The following is a 21,874-nucleotide window of genomic DNA, read 5'->3' as shown; positions in this document are numbered from 1 at the left end:
TTTATCTTCATGTTGAGTCAACACAGTGAAAAATGACGAACTACCTGTGACACCTGGTAGGACGGATGCATGTCTGAAGACAAGCTTCATTAATGTCCATTTTGTTGACAGTATTCAAACATGAGAGCAAACCCACGGGGGTCCAGTGGGGTGTGCAGTACGACCTGCTGTCAACAATAAGGTACATCTGTAACCTGGAGTGTGACGGTACTTACTTTGACACCATCCGGTTTTTTATTCAGCAGGCTCTTGGCTGCTGTGGAAACAAAGACAACAATGGGAGGAAATCAGACGCCAGCTGAACAACTACACAGGCACATGCAGCAGGTCCATTCAAGGCGGCCAATGACTAGCAGCCTCAGAGTGGCCCTACCATCGGAAGCAGAAGAGGAAAAAGCAAAGTCAGGAGACAAAAAAAGCCCAAAGAAAGCAGTAACGGAGACGGGAGCATGCGGTTAGATTCAGCTGGTAAAACCTCAGGAGACACGGAGCACATTTAGAGGAAACTCTGCTCTTTCAGCAAGAACACCGAGCAGCAACTCTGAGCTTCCCTCACGTATTTGTGGCCGGTTAATGAACTTTACAGTCGACATGCAAGGACGCTGTGAGACATGAAGCAGGTGATTGTAGCGGCAGAGGTAAGCAGTTTGGTGCATCGTCTGTCAGGGTGAGACTAAATCACAGCACGTAGAGTGACTGATCGAAGCTTTGCAGTGACCAAAGCTGTCTTTTGGCGGCCATTGAAGAGAAACGTCTGTCTGGGCCAGTATTTAAAGGAGATGATATAATTACGAGTCTATTTAGGAGCAGCTGAGCTTTAAAAGCAGGAACTTTAATACGTTTTTAATGACTTTGCATCGATACGTGTCGAACTTTATATCAACAGCTGCTGTGAGATACACATGGAACAGATCCATCACATAATCAATGCTTTCTGTCTGCACACAGCAAACTTTTCCCTTCTGATCAATTAAAACACATCAAACTTAACTGTTTTTATATCCCTGTGATGTTTTTCTATTGAAATTACATCATATTTACACACATTGAAAGGATTAACTCCAACATGTGATAGTTCCGCTCTGTCAGTGGGTCTAATATATTTTATATGTATATTTAACGATACAACATCTGACTGGAAGCGAGAGACGTCTGCTCCCCTCTGCAGTCAATACTGAGGCCGTTTCTCACACTTAGTCTGCAGGATGGCAAAGGCCTCGTAAACCAGCTTTGATTCCTCTACAATGACCGCTAATGCACAAACTGACCCACAGTGGAGTTTTGGTAGACACACATGCCCGGACTCAAACCTGGCAGTGTAGCTCAGCGCTGCAGAGACGTGCTAGCTACAGCGAGGACTCTTACCTTACACACGAGTTACCACACGAGGAGGAAGAAAGAAAAACAAAGGTAAACAGAGGGATCGCACTCACAGCTGAGACAGAAGTGGAATGAGCAGCTTTCCTGTCATTAGTCATAAACACAAATCAATACTGGTTCAGTTGAAATGGTTCGCCCTTTAAAGGCACCCGTGGACGGCATCGATCTGCACGCTCGATGGGGAGCACCGAGCTTAATGGGCTCTAAAGGCCAGAACATCAGGACACAGCAGGACTCCGAGGCAGCACCTCAACATGTGAACCACACATGTGAACGGCATTATAGGGAGTCGCTACAACACGGGCCATGACTGGCTGTCAGCCTTTACTCCAGGTCGTACCTGAGAAGTTTCGAGTGGCGAGCATCGTTGTCAGGATGGCACCCTGAGGAGAGAGATGGACAGGGGAGCGTCACAGCAGGATGAGCATGCTCTGGTTTTCAGGGTTTTAGATGTGCACCGCTCACTGCCGCCGCCTACCTTGAGTTTCCTCCTGGCGTTGAATTTCTTGAGGCACTCCACAGTCTCCTGTCTGTGCATCATGGATGCTACAGTGGAGCGTTGCTGTGGAAACACACAGGCAGTGTCACAAGCTTAAACGCTACTACACAACCTGCCCGGGTTAGGGAGCGCGACACCTACGCAGATCCAGGGGTGTTTGAGTGCGTCGGTGGCCGTCACTCTCTTGGCTGGGTTAATGGTCAGCATCTTATTGATCAGGTCTTTGGCCTCGGGGGTCACCGTGTCCCACTCTGGGGAGGGAAACTGTTCAACGACATCGTGAAAACCATTTGGAGTTTAGCTAACCGTTATTGTTAAAAGGAACACATTTCTCTGCACGTGTGCGTGGCTGCACGGTGTAACTCACATCATACGCCCCAGCTTTGATCTGCTGGTACAGCCTGTGCTGGTCCTCGTCCCAGAAGGGAGGATAGCCCACGAGTAAGATGTAGAGGATCACTCCTACGAGCAGCGGAAACCAAAGTTAACCGAGAGCTCACGTCTTTACTAAAGCAAACCGAGCCTCAGGAAAAAGGCCGGCTTGTGTTCACTAACGTCACACCAGGACAACCTGTTTGCATTCAGCTGTTTCTAAATGAGCAGCAGACAAAGTCAAACAGCTGCTGTTTGTGTAAATGCAGACACACTGAGCGCTTCTGTTTGCTGGTGTTACCAGGGACGGGCTTTTTAATTGGCCGTCTGCCTGCAAAAGATGAAAAGGACCCGTATCTGCCGCTACGACCACAAACAACACCGCCCTTTGTTGCTGTGGTCTGAGTCAGGACAGGTGTGCTGCACGCATGTGTTTCCCACAGCTGCAGCCAGATGTGCTGCTTTCACTAGTGAGAGCAGTGATTAATCCAAGAGGCTGCCACAGAGCAGCACACAGGACAGAATGACACGCTGCTCGTCTCTTACCACAGGCCCACATGTCCACTGGCTTGCCATAGGGATCTTTCCTCAGCACCTCTGGAGACAGGTATCCTGGTGTCCCAGCGAAACCTGAAACACAGACACACAAGTGAAGCTTGTACAGACGACCCACAGCTCGTTACCTAAGCAGGTAGGACCAGAGGCCTCGTAAAGCAAGGTTTAAGAGCTGCAATCAAAGCACTCTGCACCAGGCGTGTGCTTTGGCTCACACACGCTCATGGGGGACGTCCAACTGGTACTTAAGTTAGGGCATAAAATGAACTGGTTCCAGATGGAAGCTGGTGCTGGGGGAACAGACTAATTATCTCAGAGCTCCACAGAGACTAGATGGAGACAAGTAGGCCAGACCTCCACCCTGATGCAAGCCGGCAGCAGTGGAGCACCTCGTCTCTGTGGGGTATTAGGGTGTGCTGACACAGTGACATCGTTGGAGAGCAAACGCCTGACAGATGTACCGGCTCGTGTGTAGTTACACAACATTTTGACAGACTGCACCTGTGCAAAACAGCTAACCTGTGTGTTATGTCATTAGTTTTATCACCAGTATTTAGACACATCCCACAATCACAGATTCACTTTGATGGGATGAGTGCACACTGACATCTTTCTTGACATTCATGTTGGGCTTTAAAACAGTCAGCTGATACATGAAGGTCGCAGTGCTGACACAGGTAAGTCACGCTAACACGGACCAAACTGAGGTCACTCACCGAACCACGCCTGCTGATCTCCTTGAACCTCGATGGCCAGGCCGAAGTCTGCCAGCTTGACTGCAGCGCCCTTCAGCTTGCTGGCTAGAAGCAGATTCTCTGGCTTGGAGTGAAGAACAGGAAACATCAGCATCCTGCAGCGGCTCAAGACAGGACTTTACAATGAGGCTCAACATGCATCAAGACTTTGGTTGCTAGCAGCTAGTAGGAGGGGCTATCACAGCATCATCAAGGACTGATGTCAGAGAGCGTCCGGGACAGACTAATGGCTGGGCTGGAGGCCTCTGCACACAAACTCAGCACTGACTCATGCTGAGCCCGATCATAATCAGCCTCAGTCTGAGGTCGCTTCAGCCCGGCTGCACGACTCTTTCAATACGAGCGAGCCAGGCGGGGCGTGAGAGCGGCCGCGGAGGACACGTGAAGCGCTCGTCAACATATTCAAAGCAGTTTCCTCGATGTCAACACGACAGACGCACACAACAACAACACAAGCTGCTGTTGATCACAACACAAGCTTGTTGTCCAACCACACCTCAGCGTCAGTGAGAGCCAATCACTCATCAGACGGAGTTTGTGGACGACGCCCACACTGAGCTGAAACATGACAGCAACACCTGCACTCTGATCACAATCACTGTGTCATGAACATGCTCATCTCCACCCGGCTGACGACATCAGTCTGCCACAGGTTCATCCTTCAAGAGCTGCATTCACACATCCTAGGTTCATTTTCCCGTTCATCCTCCTCTCAGGTATCTGAGCCCCGCCCCCTGATGTCCCCGCCCCCTTTAATGTTGGCTGATGTGTCTTTGACCTCCAAACACCGGGTCAGCCTGGCCCTGGTCTTTCCACCTCTGGATGCTGACTGCAACCGTCAGTCGTTTGGAAATTCTTCTGTAACCAACCAGTAAGAAACTGGTGAAGGTGTTGACAGCTCACTGGTTTTGGTTATATACGTGACACCTTGGCAATGAGACACCTTTTAACAGGCCGGAGTTGGGACCAGCTGATTGGAAGTAAATGGTGGGATTGCATCTACAGTTTCCTTTGCACGTGTCGACTAGATGGTTTTAGCAACATCAGGTCAACATATTTGCCATCAGTGCATCACTGATATTCTAACCTGCAGTATTTCAAGCCCACACTCGCTCCAGGTCCCATCCAGAGGTAACGGATCAGCTGTCAGTTGTTACAACGCTGCCATCTCCCACCGGAACAACAGGCCGTTACGCCAGGCTGCTGTTCGCTGACTTAGCTCTGCTTTCAAAACGGCACTAACAGGCAGACTAATAGAAACTGCTGGACTTCCTGCTGCCACCTGAGACTTCCTGTCGGACCGTGTACAGAGTCATCGGGCCTCCTCTTTCACCGGGTGTTTAAGCTGCTGCCGTCGGGCAGGAGATTGGGGCTGCTGAGGCCCTAATCAGTGCTAACAGCTGACCTGAGTGGATGCCTCCCTGGACCTTTCTGGGGGTAACAACAACAATATTTATAACAAGGTGCAATAAACATGCACTTTTTTAGTACTTAAGTTGTCCTGTCCTGCTGTACGTAGTGCCGACGTGGGACAGGTCTCCAGGTTCACTGTACGACTGTGCAATGACAATAAATCTCTCTGAGGGACAAATCCTGGAACCACGAGATAAGAGTCACTGTGATGCCAGAGCCATGAGCTCTCTCCATCCTCGTGCCCACTGGTATATACTAACTGTAGCACACTGCTTTTCTGTACTCACAGTCATCCTCGCCCGCGGAGGCTAACGCTCAGCCACTGAGAGCTCCTTCTCTTGGTTAGCTGAAACGTAAACCTCCGCCCTGTGGAGAAGGATGAGGGCTGCTTTCCACCTTCATCTCACTACCAGAGGAAACACACCTAGAGCACACCAGTGCCTCCTTTGATATCTGACTGCACTGGATCCTTATTGATTCTGTATGCTCAGAGCTGAGGATCTCCCACAGGAAAAAGAAGCTTCTCCTCGGTCCACAGACAACTCTGACACTCACTTCTAGTGGATATTGTGTCGCACACCCTGACTGTGCTTGATAATCTATTTATGATCTCTCAGATGGGGCCATATGGATGGAAGGCCCCCAGTGTGCTTTAAGGGCTGCTAATAATGAATCCAGTCACTGAACCCTTGAAGCGCCGCCACAGTCTCTAACTGACCTACTGCAGCTCTCAGGCCTGGATGAGACGCATGCAAAGATAGTCAAACGCAGGGCGAAGAACACAAACAGTGATGGAGCCGTGCAGGATGCAGGTTTGTGCCTTTAGCATGCACCAATGCACCAGCACGTCCTGCATTTGTGCACAGTTCACATCAGGGTTTGTGCTCCCTTCTTGTGATAGATTGGATTGTGTCTGACACAGTGAGTCAAAGAGCAGATCCAATGAGCTGATGGATCAGAGCCTGCTCAGTCTGGACTCTGTGCAGCACTTTATGTTGCAGTGCTTTAGAAATAAAGCTGCGATCTTTTACAGCTTTATCACAAATGCAACAAATTACTGAGGTTTTCTGGGAGACGCAGAACAAAACTTTCAGAAAGGTGACAAATAAACGAGATTAGATCCAGAAAGCCATCAAAATCCTCTCCGCCTGTGACTCTGAACACCGCGCTTCCTCATTGGCTGCGCTGACATTGGCTGATCACCAACACTCTGTCGGAGCTGTTCGAGTGGCTTCTATTCTTGTGTCTCTGGAGAATATGTGGGAGGATAATGTGGATATTACAAAGGCTGATAATCGGAAACAACAGAGATCAAGTCTTAGAGCGGGGTGTCAACATAAGGCCAGCGCCCCAGAGCCAACCCACCAAAGAACGTCCAGCTGGTCCTCGTGGAGACGGGCAGAAATGTGAGACTTCAGCTTCTACTGGCAATGACTCCCTGTGACCAACCACACAGCACCAAAGGAAAGCAGTAATAGTTCCTGCTTTATAAATGTGCACATTTGGTTTTAACTGTGGGTTTACAGTGAAACACAAACAGGACAGACTCTGTCTGCACAAAGAACTTTTCCTGTTATTTCTCACAGTTTAAGCCTCTCACTGACCACAGCAGCGCTGCTTCATCATCACACTCCTTTTTCTTACATTCAAGCATCTCAGGATGTTAAATCTTTACACTGACAGAAAGCCTCCACAGTGTAAGATGACTGCGCTGGATTTATGTGAACAGAAAACATCGTCACAGTGCAGGCATGTGTAACCCAGGACTCTTTCCTACACATCGACCTCCACAGCATGTGTGTGTTTGCACAGACCATCATGTGCAGGAATCGAATCACACGAGTGCACACACACAAAAACGTGGCTGTTTCTACAGCTCCCGCTCGCTCGTTTGTTTCGGCTGCATTTGCTTTTCTTTGTGTTTCTGCAGTCAACTGTGGCAGCTGCCTGGCAACAGCCAATCAGAGTGCGGGGCGAGGGCAGCCGACAGATGCAAAACGTCAGCTTACTGCTGCAGGTAAGCAAACCTCAGACACACCCGCTTCATTTGATTGACAAATTAGAGCTTCGGGAGCGAACCACAGGAGGAGAGCAGCATTAGAGAGACCGCTGCGGAGGCATTAGTGCAATTACCCACGATGAGACACCACAATGTGCTCAGCGGCTCCACGTAAAGCATTTGACCTGGTTACAGATGCAGAGCTGATGGCTCCGTGAGGGCGTCGTTCCTGGAAGGACCATTCAAATTATAGCCTCACACTGAATTTCCTCAACAGTTGAACTTAGCACAACAATCATTACCCAACAACACTTTTGACACTAAGCAGACGCTGCTCTTTAAAGAAACAGGCGCGCAGCCATTGTTGGTTCCTTGTATTTTAGAGAAATGTTCCAACTTTTGCTGGTGAAGACCAAGTGTTTTGATGAGAACTTCAGAATACTGACAGGGAAAAGGAAAGAGCATAACTGGAAAGCATCAGGACAAAAGGACAGAGAGAGACCGTTTGTATCGACTCACCTTGAGGTCGCGGTGGACCACACCCATCTGGTGGCAGTGCAGCACAGCCTCTAGGATCTGCTGAATGCAGTGACTGCATGCAAACACCAGGGGGCATGGGTTAGTGACGAGCTAACACTCATATTTGTAGCTGTGAGCTTGCTTTGAGCCTCGGGGAGCTGGCGTGTTAGTGGGCGGAGCTCAGTAATGTGGCAACTCGCCGCCCAGAAGCTAAAATTAGCAGCAACTTGAGGTAATTTGGCTGAAAACGGGGCTTTTTCTGTGCTGCCACAGTTAAAACACATCCTGGAACTTCATCATCATCCTCACACACAGCTCTCTGCCCGAGCCTCAGAGCAGAGGTTAGATCTGGAGGCGGGGCAGAGAGGCGGAGCTACAGAATAGTGTGGTTTATTACAGGAGCTGACACAGTGTGTCCCTTTACAGGATAATGTTACAAACTTTACTGAAGACAACATGTGAATGAAGCAGTTAAAGTTTGAAGCAACCTGTGACTGACAAACCAAATATAGTGCTGCAGGTTCACTACATGTTTGTGTAGGTTACATGGTTCCTCCTAAACATGGAACATGGATGCAGCATTACAGACATGTAGCGTCTAATGACACGCTCGGGCTGAAGCTACACGGTCCAGACGCACCAACGCTGAAGAAGAGCTGGTTGACCCGTGTGCGTTTGACATCAGGTGACCAGCTCAGGGCCCTGTTTCAGGAAGCCGGTTTAGTGCAAACTCTGAGTAAGTATACCCTGAGTTAACGAAAACTCTGGGTTTTCGGTTTCACAAAGCGGGTTTAGATTAATTCTGAGTGAGTTACTATGACGACACACTCCGTGAAGCTAACCTGCCCCCTAGCAGGTTTACTTCAACTAACCCTGACCTTCTCCGCCTCTTTGTCGGAAACCTGACTGTAGGAAGTGTCAGACATGGCGTGCTCCTTCCTCGAAGAGCCAGTAGATGTTGAAGCCCAAATTCTCCGCAGAGCTCTCCGCCGGGAGAGAGTGATTAGAGCGCGTTTGGACATTTTATCATTTCCTGATGATTTCCTGTGTGAACGTCACCGTTTCTCAGCACAATCTATAATTTATTTGAATAACATCCTCAGGCCATATATTACGCATGTGACACATCGCGGACATGCTCTCAGTTCATTACATATTATTTGTATTGCACTTCGGTTTTTTGCAAACGGGAGCTTTCTGTATAATATTGGTGACGCTGAGCACGTTTCCAAGGCTACCGTCTGTCGGGCAGTCAGGTTGTTACAGTTGCACTGAAACGTCTCCTGTACTCGTCTGTGGTGTTCCCCGGTCACAGACCCACAAGATTTATCAAAGAGGGATGCCACAAAATTGCAGGTATCAGGATGAACGAAACTTAATTCATGATGTGGTGATACTTGAACTACTACTTAAATTTTACATTTATTCTCACGGTTCCCAGGCGTGATTGGCTGTACAGATGGCACTCACATTCCAATCATTGCTCCTTCAGTAAATGAAGGAGACCATGTGAACAGGAAGTCTTTCCACAGCATTAATGTACAGGTACATAGTTCCCTGTAGCATTTCAAACTAACAAATCATTTCATTATAGTAATGGATGCTAATTTGTGTTCTCTGCACTGTGAAGATCATATATGATGCTGCCAACATTATCACAAATGTGGAAGCCAACTGCTCAGCCTCTGTGAGTGGTGGTGGTGGAGGACCCCCACCTGTTTTTCGGGCCTCCGCTTTTTTCCTGTTGGCTATAACGGGTCACATTTGAGCATACAGAGTAAGCAAATATGTACTTGTAATGTGCTCAGATAATTTCAATAAGTGCTTACAGAGGGGAAATTAATGTAGCCTCTAACTGCAATTGATTTACATGGGACAAACAGACCAAGCACTATGGCTCATAATACAATTACACCTCACCTGTTTGGACTATATTTTTATATTTCATCTTTACTTGCTGCCAGGAACGTTTGGGGCCTGTTGGGTTGCACCTGCGCTCACATCACATCACAAAATAAAATGTATAAAATAACAAATAAAATAACATATAATAAAATAACGTGTTAAATGGGTGGAAATCCCTAGATCAATGTTTATATTAACACTCACGCATTGACTCTGTTGGCTATGTTTTGCCATGCATGCTCACTTTCTTTTGCAGCTGAGGCTGTGTTACTTTTTTTCTGCAAAATTTGCATGTTATCGGCATATGCTGCCATCAGGATTTCGGCCTCAAGCGCTGTAAAATACATTGACCGCGCCTTCTTTCCCTCCGTCTCCATGGTGACTCGCTTAATCTGTGCTCCACTAATCAGGGCTTTATGTATCCTCGTGCGCGCGCTTAACTTGGGGTTAAAGCAACTCCGCGTTGATTGAACTACTTGTTATCAGCCTTTCTGAAACCGAATATTCCGAGGTGGACAGTTCGGGGTTACTCAACCCTGAGTATCGTTTTTCACTCTGAGTTTTCTAAACCGGCTTCCTGAAATAGGGCCCGGGTCCGTGTGTGCCTGCACAGTGGATCGATCCTTCAGAAACACACTGCAGCCCTTAGTTGCTCCCAACACAATGAAGGAGTGTGCAAACGCTAGGAGGTGCTTAGAGACAGACAGTTGTGGAAATGTAACACAAGCGTGCCACATCTGGATGCAGGCTTGCATAACTAAGAGTATTCTGACTGTGTCGTGCTGAAAGTGTTACTCGTGCAGCACATCCTGTTTGTGAGGATGCTTCAGGTCTGCTCCTGCTTTCATCTCTTAAACACATTTTTATAGATTCAAAAGTGTTAAAAAGCAAATTCGTTGCTTCAAACTTTCTCTGCTGTATTTATGTGTAAACACACTGAATGAATTTGAATTGAACCTAATGATGCTCCACCTTTAGAATCATAACAATGATCATAATGAAACCACACCATCTTTCTCCTCTCTCTGACGAAGCCTGACAGCGGCTGTGTCAGCGCACCACTTAGCAAAGATGCTACATGCACTTGGTGGCGTACAGTAGAGGCAGGCTGTGATGGCGTCTGCCTGCCCCCGCCTGCACGACACATCCCGCCGCCTCGTCTCCAGCCAGCCTGCCCACAACGCCCCGCTGTGGCGATGTGCGAGGGTGACTGGTGGAGGGGGCGTGGCACTGATCAGGCAGTGGATGCAGCACGGCCGAGTCTCTTAACGGTTGGCCCTTACTAACCTTCAGGTCTCTGTGCACTAAGCCATTTGTGTGACAATGATTTACACTTTCTACACTCTGCTGTATGCAGTGACTGTGGAGGCAGACCAGGCCAGAAGCAGAGAGGAGAGGGAGGACGGGTCAGTGTCAGACACCTGGAGCAGCACTGCAGTGACAGGTGAACATCGAAAAGGAACAGTTCAGTGTTCGATGGCGTGAAGACTTTCTGCAGTGCGAGCTGCTGCAGAGGCAGGTCTGTCTTTGCTATAGACGGAAGCAGGAAACAGCTAAAGTGTCAGGAATACAGCTGCTTGGTAACAAACTTTGCTCACTGTCAGGACCTAAAAAGGTAAACTTTAAATATTCTGGATCCTACGGCCGCACTATAAACACAGGAACACATAACAGAGGAGGAGAAGCACACAGGTGAGACGCACGAGAGACACGAGGACGCTAAACTAACCTACAGGAAGTTTAACGGAGAGACGAGGGATGCATTCAAAGACACGACTAGAAACACGAGCAAAGACTAAACAGGCGCAGCGGTGACCATGAGCGATGAATACACTGCAGCATGGACATGATGGCTGCACAAGCTCGGTGACGGTAAACAGCTCAGCTGTTTCCATCCACTCGTCCTGGGCATCTTTACGGGGCTTTGCATTTCTAATGTGAGTGCACGTTTTCTTCTCCTGCAGGACTTTGAAAGCAACGGTGCACGAGCTTGGATTTATTTGGCATTTCTCTACAGTCACACAGCTTAAAATGATGCTTTTAGCCATCAACAGGATTCGGGGATGATTCTGTCGGTATATTTGACCACCGTCACCGATCTGAACATGTTGGCTCGTGGTCCGGGCCCTGAAGCGGAGGCGGAGCTCGGAGCAGCATGTTGTCCTGTCCTGCTGGAGAACCCAGCTGTGTTTCTTACCTGCACCGCTGTCAGCAGAACAGCTCCTACAGTCCGCACGGTGCTCTCAGGTTTAGGAACCTCAGCTTTACTCCTCAACATAAGCCTCTTGTCATCGGGGCCAAACAGCTCTTTGTCCTGTCCCACCGTCAAACTTCATTTTGAAGATTTATCCATACGGACACTGTGTGGTCGGCAATCTCTCCAACCACGGTGGTGGAAAACTCGCTTCACCACAGTCTTGAGCCTTAATGGTTCCCAGGTTGATCCTGGACTTCCTAACTTCCTCTCCTCTGAGGGTGACGGCGAGGCTCCACTGAAGTTTGTCAAACAAATCCAAAGACAAGCTACCAGCTGTAGTCAATCATGATGACTACAACACATTAGCATGTCACTGTAGAGCCTCCTGCAGCACTTCCTGTGGGCGTATATACATAACTAAGCCTTCATGTAGACTCTTGGCTTTGTGAGGATTGGAGAAAATCCTAAATAAATTCAAACGTGTGCGTCCAGCTGTATGAAGTCAGTGAGAGAGCCACTCAGAGCTGTCAGCAGCTACGGTGCAGGAACCAGGGACAGTGTTTGACGAAGGTTTCTGCTGCTGTCCAAGCTCATGGAGCCATCTCTATCTCGGCCCCGTTAGACAACCAGCCTGCGTTTGTGCAGGTCTGACAAACTGTGGACAGCACTGTGCAAACATCTTAGGCAGGTGAGGAAAATGCTGTAAAGAAAGAGAGCTTTCACTGTTTAAGGAGCCCAAACACAGCCGAACTCATCAGGAACTCGTTACTGTAAAGAGGAACAAGCAGCACTGAAGTGACGCCCCCCTGATCTCAACATCATCGAGTGTGTCTGCGATCAGAGACCTGAGGACGCCCACATCCACAGAACATCTGTGCGTAGTTCTCCCAGATGTTTGCCAGCTGACTTCCTTCAAAAACTGTGTGGAAGTGGACGTAGAAGAAGGCGAAGGCGCCACCAAACTGATGTGATTTTGTTCACTGCGTCTTGTTGCCTGCTGAGAATAAACGATTAACACTCTCTGCGTGCAGCATTGTTCCTCACCTTTTGCTGCACGTTTGGCATCCTCAGTAATTATTTCTGCACAGGTACCTGCACCAGCGTTTGAGGCTTAACCAAAGCGTTCGTAGAGCTCGGCTGAAGAACATCAAGCACAGACCGTAAAGTCCTGCCAAAGCATCAAGCTTCCACAGACAAGTGCTGAAGCTGAAAATCACATACAGCCATCGTGCACTCAGCCTGAGGTGGCAGCTGTACTCTTTGACTCTGGGGTTTCCCTCTGCTCCCAATCTGTGTGCTAAATACATCACCCACTCAATAAAGTCACGCGTATGAACTGCTGAACTGTTCCTTCAAGTTGTTAAGAGAAAATACAAAGTTTGCTTCATATAAAACACAAACTCCACCACAAACAGCATCAATTAGGTGAAACTGTCCATAACTCCTGCAGGAAGGAATAAAACCTGCAATGGAAACCTTTAACATGTTACACAAAAGTCACTCTGGATCAGGGATGGGTGCCGGTGTCCGGTGCCATGATGGCAAAAGATGCAAACTCAGCAGCCTGCAACAAGTGCTTTAAGCTGATACTGTCGGACCCGGAGTTAGCAACATCCCCCAAAAACCCGAAGAGGAGAGTCCTGGCCCCTAGCCCTGCCAGTGTAGCAGAAATGATGAGGATGATGATGCAGCAGCAGCCGTTCTTCTCTGCGTGAGTAGCTTCATGTTGTTTGTGTGTAATTTACGTTGAGTAGGCTAACCACGTTATTATATTAATGCATGTAAGGTGAACTAGCAAACATCATCATAGCTACATGTGGCTGTCTTCTTGTTTGATGGCAGATGCTCCCTTCACCCTGGCCAAAAAGGCTAAAATGACCAAAGAAAAAGTGGAAAACAGTTAAACATGAGAGGTTTTTGGACAAAGTTTGTGTTTTTTTCATTGTTTAAGCACTGCTTCCAGCCAAGAGTGATACCATATATGCCCCATAGCTGCAGAAAAGGCTAACATTGTTATCTTTTTACAAAAAAACAGATGAACATGAGAGGTTTTTGGACAAAGTTTGTGTTTTTTTCATTGTTTAAGCACTGCTTCCAGCCAAGAGTGATACCATATATGCCCCATAGCTGCAGAAAAGGCTAACATTGTTATCTTTTTACAAAAAACAGTTAAACATGAGAGGTTTTTGGACAAAGTTTGTGTTTTTTCATTGTTTAAGCACTGCTTCCAGCCAAGAGTGATACCATATATGCCCCATAGCTGCAGAAAAGGCTAACATTGTTATCTTTTTACAAAAAACAGTTAAACATGAGAGGTTTTGGACAAAGTTTGTGTTTTTTCCATTGTTTAAGCACTGCTAACCTAACCTAAACGATACCCATCCCTACTCTGGATTATTTGCTTTATGGGTGATTTTTAATAAGCAGAACAGAAGCTGAGGAAGGAGCCTCCTCATAAAGGGACAGAGAAAAGGTACAGAGGGTTTGGGGCACAAAAGGCATAGATGCATACGTGAGGCATGATGAGCTTTGCAAACATCCACTGTGATCAGCTGTCATTGTGTGTCTGCTCTAGTTCACTGTGGCTGCATGAATACGCCTTTGCTGCCGAGGGAGAGCGAGTCACATGACACGTCTACAGTAACGCAGAAAGGAAAGAGCTCACACTGACCTGGCATCAGCTTCACTGTAGTACTCCCTGGCAACGATGTCCTCGAACAGCTCGCCACCAGTGACTCTGGGAACGAACACAGCGAAACAAAAAGCAGAAACAAGCTGGTTTCACTTCATTTGCAGGGGGAATGTGTGGCTCCAGCACACGTACAGCACTGGTCCCATTCAGACTGGTTTGTTGAAGTTACTGCTGGTCACAGAGACGTCAGCTCTTTAAAGTGGCTACAGCTACATGTGTCTCACACGTTAGAGCAGAAACTCCATCCCTCTGTAGGGACTGGGCCCAGCTGGGAACACGAGGAGGAAAACCCTGATCCCAGCAGATGCAGCCAGGCAACAATATTACCGTTTCAGCTGGAGGGGAATTCCTTCCAGCTGAAAACATTTCCATGACTCAAGTCAGATAGATTTTCCAAGTAACACAGATCAAATCAAGTGGCACTAACAACTGAATCAGGTTGCAGCTGAGTCTGGAGATGTTCAAAGACGATGTTAAGCCAAGTAAATCAGCTAAATGCCCTTTAACAACTTGATGGTGCTGCAGCCATGCCCTCTCTCATCCAGGGTTTGTGGTTTAACCCACTGCGAGAGTCTCCCGGCATCCATACTGGCAATGATTCAATGAAGGGAAAAGAGGAGATGCTCGTGGCCAGGAAGGAGACACACCTCTGATCTTATTATTGCTCGTCGAGTTTAGAAAGCCATTTCCTTTCTGGCTGCCAGATATGACTGCAAACAACAGCTGATGACACCCAGCAGGGAGGAGGCAGTCACTGAGCAGCGTTGGAGGAAGGATCCTGACTCCTACGAAGGTTTTTTCTCTCCGTTTGGCGTCCGTCCACACTGAGACGCCGTTTCCGGTCAAGGAAAACTCAGCGTTTTCTCCAAAGCGGAAACATTAGAAAACGTCATCTTTGCGTCACAGCGTGGACATCGAACCCGGAGCCTTTTCGAAAAAGATGACGCACGTCAGTCATGTGGTGCAGTCATGTGACCAATTAACCAAAGATAGCAGAGGGCGTTACACAGCATTGTTCTGTTAAAGCTGCAGAGAGCTGTGCTTCACATCTTTAACTCTCACTCGCTTTTGTACTTTTGTGTTACTCGCAGCAGCAACTCCTCCTCATTGTGAGTCCATTTGAAAAACTCGCTGCTTTTCCTCGTCATTCTGCCGCCACGCTTCAAAGAGCCGGAGAGTAAACAAGCAGCAGACAGAAATGAGGCAGGCCGTCAGCGTTTACGGCCGTTTCAATGTGGACGCACAACTTTGGCGACAGTGGGAAGGAGAAACTCCCTTCTAACAGGAAGAGACCTCAGGGAGGGGCGGGGCCATCTGCTGTGATTGGTTGGGAGAATTCAAGATTGTTGCAGAATTAAAACGGACTTTCTGCACCTTTGATCACACACACACACGCACGCACACACACACACACGCACACGCACACGCGCACACACACACGCACACACACGCACACACACGCACACACGCACACACACACACGCACACACACGCACACACGCGCGCACGCACACGCGCGCACACGCACACACACACACGCACGCACACACACACACGCACACGCACGCACACACACACACGCACACACACACGCACACACGCACACACACGCACACACACGCACGCACACACACGCACACACACGCGCACGCACACGCGCGCACACGCACACGCGCGCACACGCACGCACGCACACGCGCACGCGCACGCACGCACGCGCACACACGCGCACACGCACACGCGCGCACACGCGCGCGCACACGCACACGCACGCACGCGCGCGCACACGCACACACACGCACACGCACGCACACGCACACGCACGCACACACACACACACACACACGCACACACACGCACACACACACGCACACACACACGCACACACACACACGCACACACACACGCACACACACACGCACACACACGTTCAATGGAGTATAAATAAAGACCAGGGCAGTTCCTCACCGGAGTCTCTCAGTAGGGAGCTGCCCTTGCTAGCAAGAACTCTGTGTGTTTCTCTTCTCTGAGTCTTTACTGAAGAAGTGTTTTAGAATATTTTCCCTAACACTCTGGAACAGATACCTGCCATCTGTGTGAGCCAGCAGTAATCTCAGCGTGTTTATATGTTTATATGGATGCAGGAGTATAGGATGTGCCTGAGCAGATGGAGTAAAGTAGGGCTGGGCGATATATCGAGTTTTTTAAAAATATCGATATATTTTCATACGAGATATAAGATGTGACCATATCCTTTATATCGATATAGTCTATGTTACGTTATAATTATAGTTGTGGAGCCGCAAGTTTGCCTCTCTTTCGTCCACTTTTGTCTCTACGCAACGTTACTCCGCCTCTCCTTCACTGAACACAACTCCCCCTCCTCCCCCATCGCTTCACCTGCAGGCAGCGACCAGATGGACACGGCAAATCTCCGTTAACGAGTTACTGTGTGGATCGCCCCGTGCGTGGGGCTGGACGGCGTCAACGTGTTAACGAGCTAACCACGCTAACGAGCTAACCACGCTAACGAGCTAACCACGCTAACGCCATGCAGCCCAGAGGTGGTGCACGGCCTAAAATCCTTTCATTTTCTCAAAAGTTGACAGCGCGCCTTATGTATGTTCTGGTTGTGCTTGATGGCCGCGAACCGATCTTAGGTGGAACACGGCGCTCAGCAATCTGTCAAAAAATGTTTTACGACTTTGGTAAGCTACGGAGCTGCACCGCTTGATGGGTTGTCGGAGCATTACGGCTGAGCCTCGCGGAGTGATACGTACTGTGCTTCGACGTAATATTACCGTACTGTGTATAAGGACCATAAATGGCACCTGAAGTGGATTTCAAACTCCAGGCTCAGTCACGCAGTACAAGTTGGGAACAGAGCAGCTGTGAAATCTTTGTTATTGTGCTCAGCGTCTGTTAGTTTACATTTTGACTGCACAATTGTGAGCTCTTTGTTATGCACAAAAACAACATTGTTTTCTTTTATTTATGGAGTATTATTTTTAATAAATGCTGATAATTTATTTTTGAGTAATTTCTTCATGTACATCTGTGCTCTATGTTAATAAAAGTGCCCGTGTGACATCTGGGACACAGTGTGACTAAGAACTCTCTGTTCGTTCTTACTTTATGGCTTTAAAAAATATCGAGATATATATCGTATATCGCCATCCAGCTAAAAGATATCGAGATATGAATTTTGGGTCATATCGCCCAGCCCTAGAGTAAAGCAACACGCTGCATTTATGCTCCCCAGATGCCTCGGCGGCGGTGCATGGGACAGCGGCGAGGTTACCCGTCTTGTGTGAGATGTGGGTGTGGTCTGCGCAGTCACACGTGTTTCGTGGTGCATTAGTGGAACATGTAACAATCAAAGGCAGCACTTACAAGTCAAAGACCAGATAGTGGAATCCTTCCTCTGATATGCTGTCGTGCAGCCGCACTGTGGGAGAAGGAGGGGAAAATTACGTTTTCATTGTTGCCCCGGCACCACGTGACCAGCAGCTGATGAGGACGGCGTTTTTCTACTTCAGATCTGCACGTGTGCAGAGATCTGCAGCAGCAATTTAAACACAGTTCATTTTACCTGTGGACCTGTGGAAACAGACTTTACAAGTAACTGCAGACGATTTATTCATTACTCTGAAAACACATCGAGAACTCTTCACGTCTAATTCTGCCTGATTGATGTTGGGCTTGAACTCGGCAAACAACAGGTCACATGCTGGTTTCATGCTCCACATGTAAGACACGTTTGCTGTGACCAATAATGGACTTTATCAAAGACTCCTCTAACAGCAGCGCTCACGAAAGCTCAGACAGTCCAACATACGAGTGGATGAAGAGACCAAAGGGAACGCTCTCGCTGTGGGGATCTTTGGCATTTCCATCAGCTCCTCTCATGGCCGACATCAGAGACCCGTCACTGCAATGAGCTTGCAGTGGAGCTGGATGCTGCTGGGACGATACTGGTAAGAGGCGTGCCAAGTGTACGGTTACCTGTTCAAACTTGATCTTAATCAGCTGCCTTTTGTTTGCTAAAGATCAAACAAATATGGACACATTGTAAATCTAACAGCACGATCTCTAAAATAACTGCTCATAGATAAATTAGTCTTTTTATTCCCGTTCATCTGTGTTCACATATATTTAGTGTCCAGACACGATTTAGACATCGTATAAATGACTAAGAGCTGAGCTCATGTTATTGACACAACAGAGCACATTACATAGATACAGCAGCATTCTTCTGTAACCTGTAAGTTCAGCCAGCACGTCTGTGCGACACTAAACCACGTTAAAGCAGAATGAAGTCAGCCTTGGTTTCGTGCTGTGAGCAGGGACACAAACCCCATCACTTTCACACTAAACCCTCCAATTTCACGTGTTGCTTAGTCCGATTCAGACAAGCTCACAATAGACCAGCAAACCAAATAACCCCCATCATCCCCTCATTTGTCACTTCCCCCGTCCCTTTCTTTTTTCACTAGAAGGACTGAAAAACAAATGACAGTTTCCACAAAGTCATTGCTGAGGTGATAATTGCAGGTCTTTGTGGCTCAGAGGGAAAGTATCCTTGTGCTTGTGCTGCAATAAGGGACGGGTGAGTCTGCAGTGGGTAGTTTGGGGAATGAGGCAGTGGGGGTGTGCTCTTGCACTCGTTCTGAGGACTCAACAGAGCAAAGAAGCCAGGAGAGCTGTGGCAGCCCTAACCCTAAGATTAAGACTCAGCTCTTCTGATTTGACTGAAGTAATGAAGTTATTGAGGAGAGCTGCTGCACGGGCGAATATCCTGGCAGAGCCGCTATGTGACGTCACGGGCAGCCTTTAAAGGCTGACCTTTCATGTTCACTGTCGACAGAAATAAATAAAACTGTAATGTCCTCAGTGAAGCAGGAGCTCTAGTTACCGATGTTGGAGTGCTTCAGCAGGCGGCAGATCCTGGCCTCGCGCTCCAACTTCTGGTGATCTGAAAAACAAAGAGAGACCATATTTGTGTGAGCCTTTTTCAGACCGGCGTTTACACAAACAGCACCTCCCTCCTGGGAAACGAGGAAATGTGAGCTCTGGCACGTCAAACACAAGCGTGACGCAGCCGTTGGTGCAGAGCGTGTGCGGCGAGTCTATTCTTCGCCTTTCACAGCGCTAAACGAGGCGGACGTGCATCATCTGACAGAAACAGCTGGAAAAGAAGGTTATTACAGATGTTCTCAGGACCAGACAACTAACCACCACGCTCACACTTTTACCCTGTTCTTCATTCCAGTCGTCTTCTTGAAGGCTGTCAATCACAGCCATAATATTAGGCACAGAAGCTTCTCGTTGCCGTGGTCCATCCCAAAAGATCACCAGCCTGTCACAGGCTGCCACACGACTCAATGTTTTCACTGGGTCAGTCTGACAGCGCAACAGGAAGGAGCATCAACAAAGCTGCTTCCTGTTAGACACCAGAAGCCTTTTGTATAAGACAAGCTTCGTGTAAGCACGTTACCTGATTGCATTCGTGTCTTACCTTCAGACAACAGTTCTGACTGTGGCAGAAAATCCAGAAAGAAACATTAACGTGTCCGTGCTTTCTGTAAGAACGTGCAGTTTTAGAGTTCGGGTCATAATTTAGAAGCACTTATGGTTCACAGGCTGATCAGTGTGATAACACACAGAAACATGCACCACATGCAGGATGTTACGCATCCCTATTGCATTTCTAATGGTCCAGATGTTGTTGGTACTAGAGCAGGGCGATATGGCCAAAAATATTTATCACGATATATATTTGAAAATTTGCGATAACGATATAACCGACGATATAATTGATGCGAGACAAAATACAACTCCACAACATTACTAGCGCAAAAAGACAACCTTCCATTTATTTTCACTTAAACAAGAAGCTGGTTTTTATGTACATTAAAGCTTTATAAAAATGTAACAGTGCAAATGCAAATTCCTTGCTGAAAGTTTAACCAAAAGGCATTTCCAGTAGAAATGGGCTGACATATCCTGAGCATAACCATGTATAATATCCACTGAAGTTAAAAAGAGGTGCTTTGCAACATTAAACTGCAGTGTGCAGTACGCATTTTTCGGACCATAAGGTGCACGGGATTATAAGACACATTAAGCGAAACAAAGCAGTCAGATAAATCAAACTTTATTAAACTCATTCTTCTTGCTTCCTCCACTTCTGTACCATTGATTCATTGATGTTGAATTCTCTGCAGCTGCTCTATTCCCATGTTGTTGCAGTATATTAATGACTAACCTCGTATTGTGGATGGATTATCTCAGTTGTTCTCCTGACTGAAGTTTGGTCCGTTTACAGCATCCTGCCATGCGATTGCATTTGTCTCTAACCATGAAGAACCTTCACGTTAACTTTTATAAGTGGAAAAGTGTTAGTGTTTGTCCTCCAGCTTCACTGTTTATGTTATGCTAACATAGCTGTGTCGCTAGCGATCACGTAGCACATCATTATATACCAGCTAGCCCAACTTCAGTAACCCTACAAACGTCACTGCTGTTTAGTTTCTCAGTCAGAACATGCTATATCATGCTTAGGTAACTAGCGAAACTAGCGAGCTAACTTCCGCTAGCTTCCTGCTAACTTCTAACTCCGTTAAATGTAATAAATTTTGTTTTCATGGATGCCTGGAAGTTAAACTTTATAGTTACACCTGGTAAAGCAGCAACACTGATCGTTTTATTAAAGATGAAAGAATTTAGACAGTTTTTAACTCTAAGTGATGCTGCAGTGTTGTTTGACCTGAACATACGGAGTTTAGGACCCAGATTACTCCCAGATTTAAGAGCATCTTAGTCCGACAATAACGACGACCGCTTGCATGTTCTGCAAAAAAATGTGCTTTGTCATGTATCTGACGGACAAACACCAAACCAGTTCCACATCACGGAAGTTGCACCATTTTTACAAACCAATTCTGGTTCATCTGTTTCACTCAACAATCGGCCATGTGCGTATGAAAACAAAGGCACTGCGCATGCGCGTTTTACTCCCATTCTATCGCGATATTTCATTTTCCTATCGTTGCCCAACATTATACCAGTATTACTGTGAACGGTATAATATGGCCCAGCCCTAGTTGGTACAGTAGCAGTTTAAGTCCTAAGTGTGATGAAGGCCTGAGCAAAGCGCCATCATCAGCCAACGCCCTCCATGCAGAAGGCAGGTCGATGTTTGTGTAAAGTTGGTCAGAGGCTTCCTTTGTAAGTGCACATGCAGCATCAGCGTGCTGCCTGCTGTAATTTCCTTTGGGATTAATAAAGTATTCTGATTGAGATTAAACTCTGTACTCAGCATGAAACCATGTGACATGACACATCCTGTTGAATATGCATCTCCTTCTCTGCTCCTCACCTGGTTTGCTTCTCATCATCCTCACGTGCAAATATGGAAAAAGAAGTTGGACTGGCAGTGGGAATCAGGCTCAGCTGCAACATGTCTGCAGGGCGCTGGCAGGTCTGACACCATCTTTACTTTGTGCTGATGAGCCATTGTTACTCTGATGAAACCAGTAAACTGTGGAAAGGCCCCATTAGGCCATAAGCTTTGACTCGCATACAG

At 47.5% G+C, this 21,874-nt stretch overlaps 1 protein-coding gene across 4 annotated transcripts in view; it reads right to left on the bottom strand.

Moving 5' to 3' along the window:
• Nucleotides 1–21,874, bottom strand: part of LOC146672527 (calcium/calmodulin-dependent protein kinase type II delta chain) — a 74,908-nt gene that overhangs the window by 20,365 nt on the left and 32,669 nt on the right. For 2 of the 4 annotated variants that reach the window (XM_085387315.1, XM_085387306.1), the window contains exons 3-13: nt 19,202–19,261; nt 17,680–17,734; nt 14,266–14,331; nt 7,493–7,565; nt 3,523–3,625; nt 2,798–2,881; nt 2,247–2,341; nt 2,021–2,143; nt 1,859–1,942; nt 1,721–1,763; nt 216–256 (exon numbers count right to left, since the gene is read on the bottom strand). In XM_085387315.1, the coding sequence (XP_085243441.1) occupies nt 216–256; nt 1,721–1,763; nt 1,859–1,942; nt 2,021–2,143; nt 2,247–2,341; nt 2,798–2,881; nt 3,523–3,625; nt 7,493–7,565; nt 14,266–14,331; nt 17,680–17,734; nt 19,202–19,261 (827 nt within the window). The remainder of the gene's footprint in view (nt 1–215; nt 257–1,720; nt 1,764–1,858; nt 1,943–2,020; nt 2,144–2,246; nt 2,342–2,797; nt 2,882–3,522; nt 3,626–7,492; nt 7,566–14,265; nt 14,332–17,679; nt 17,735–19,201; nt 19,262–21,874) is intronic. The other 2 variants (XM_085387329.1, XM_085387323.1) reach the window with 1 other exon arrangement.

This window comes from Rhamphochromis longiceps, linkage group LG3 (assembly GCF_057381845.1).
Source record: "Rhamphochromis longiceps isolate RC_006_pf linkage group LG3, R_longiceps_female_GT1.1, whole genome shotgun sequence".
In the NCBI taxonomy this organism is placed as follows: domain Eukaryota; kingdom Metazoa; phylum Chordata; class Actinopteri; order Cichliformes; family Cichlidae; genus Rhamphochromis; species Rhamphochromis longiceps.
This window is presented reverse-complemented; position numbering and strand designations above follow the sequence as displayed.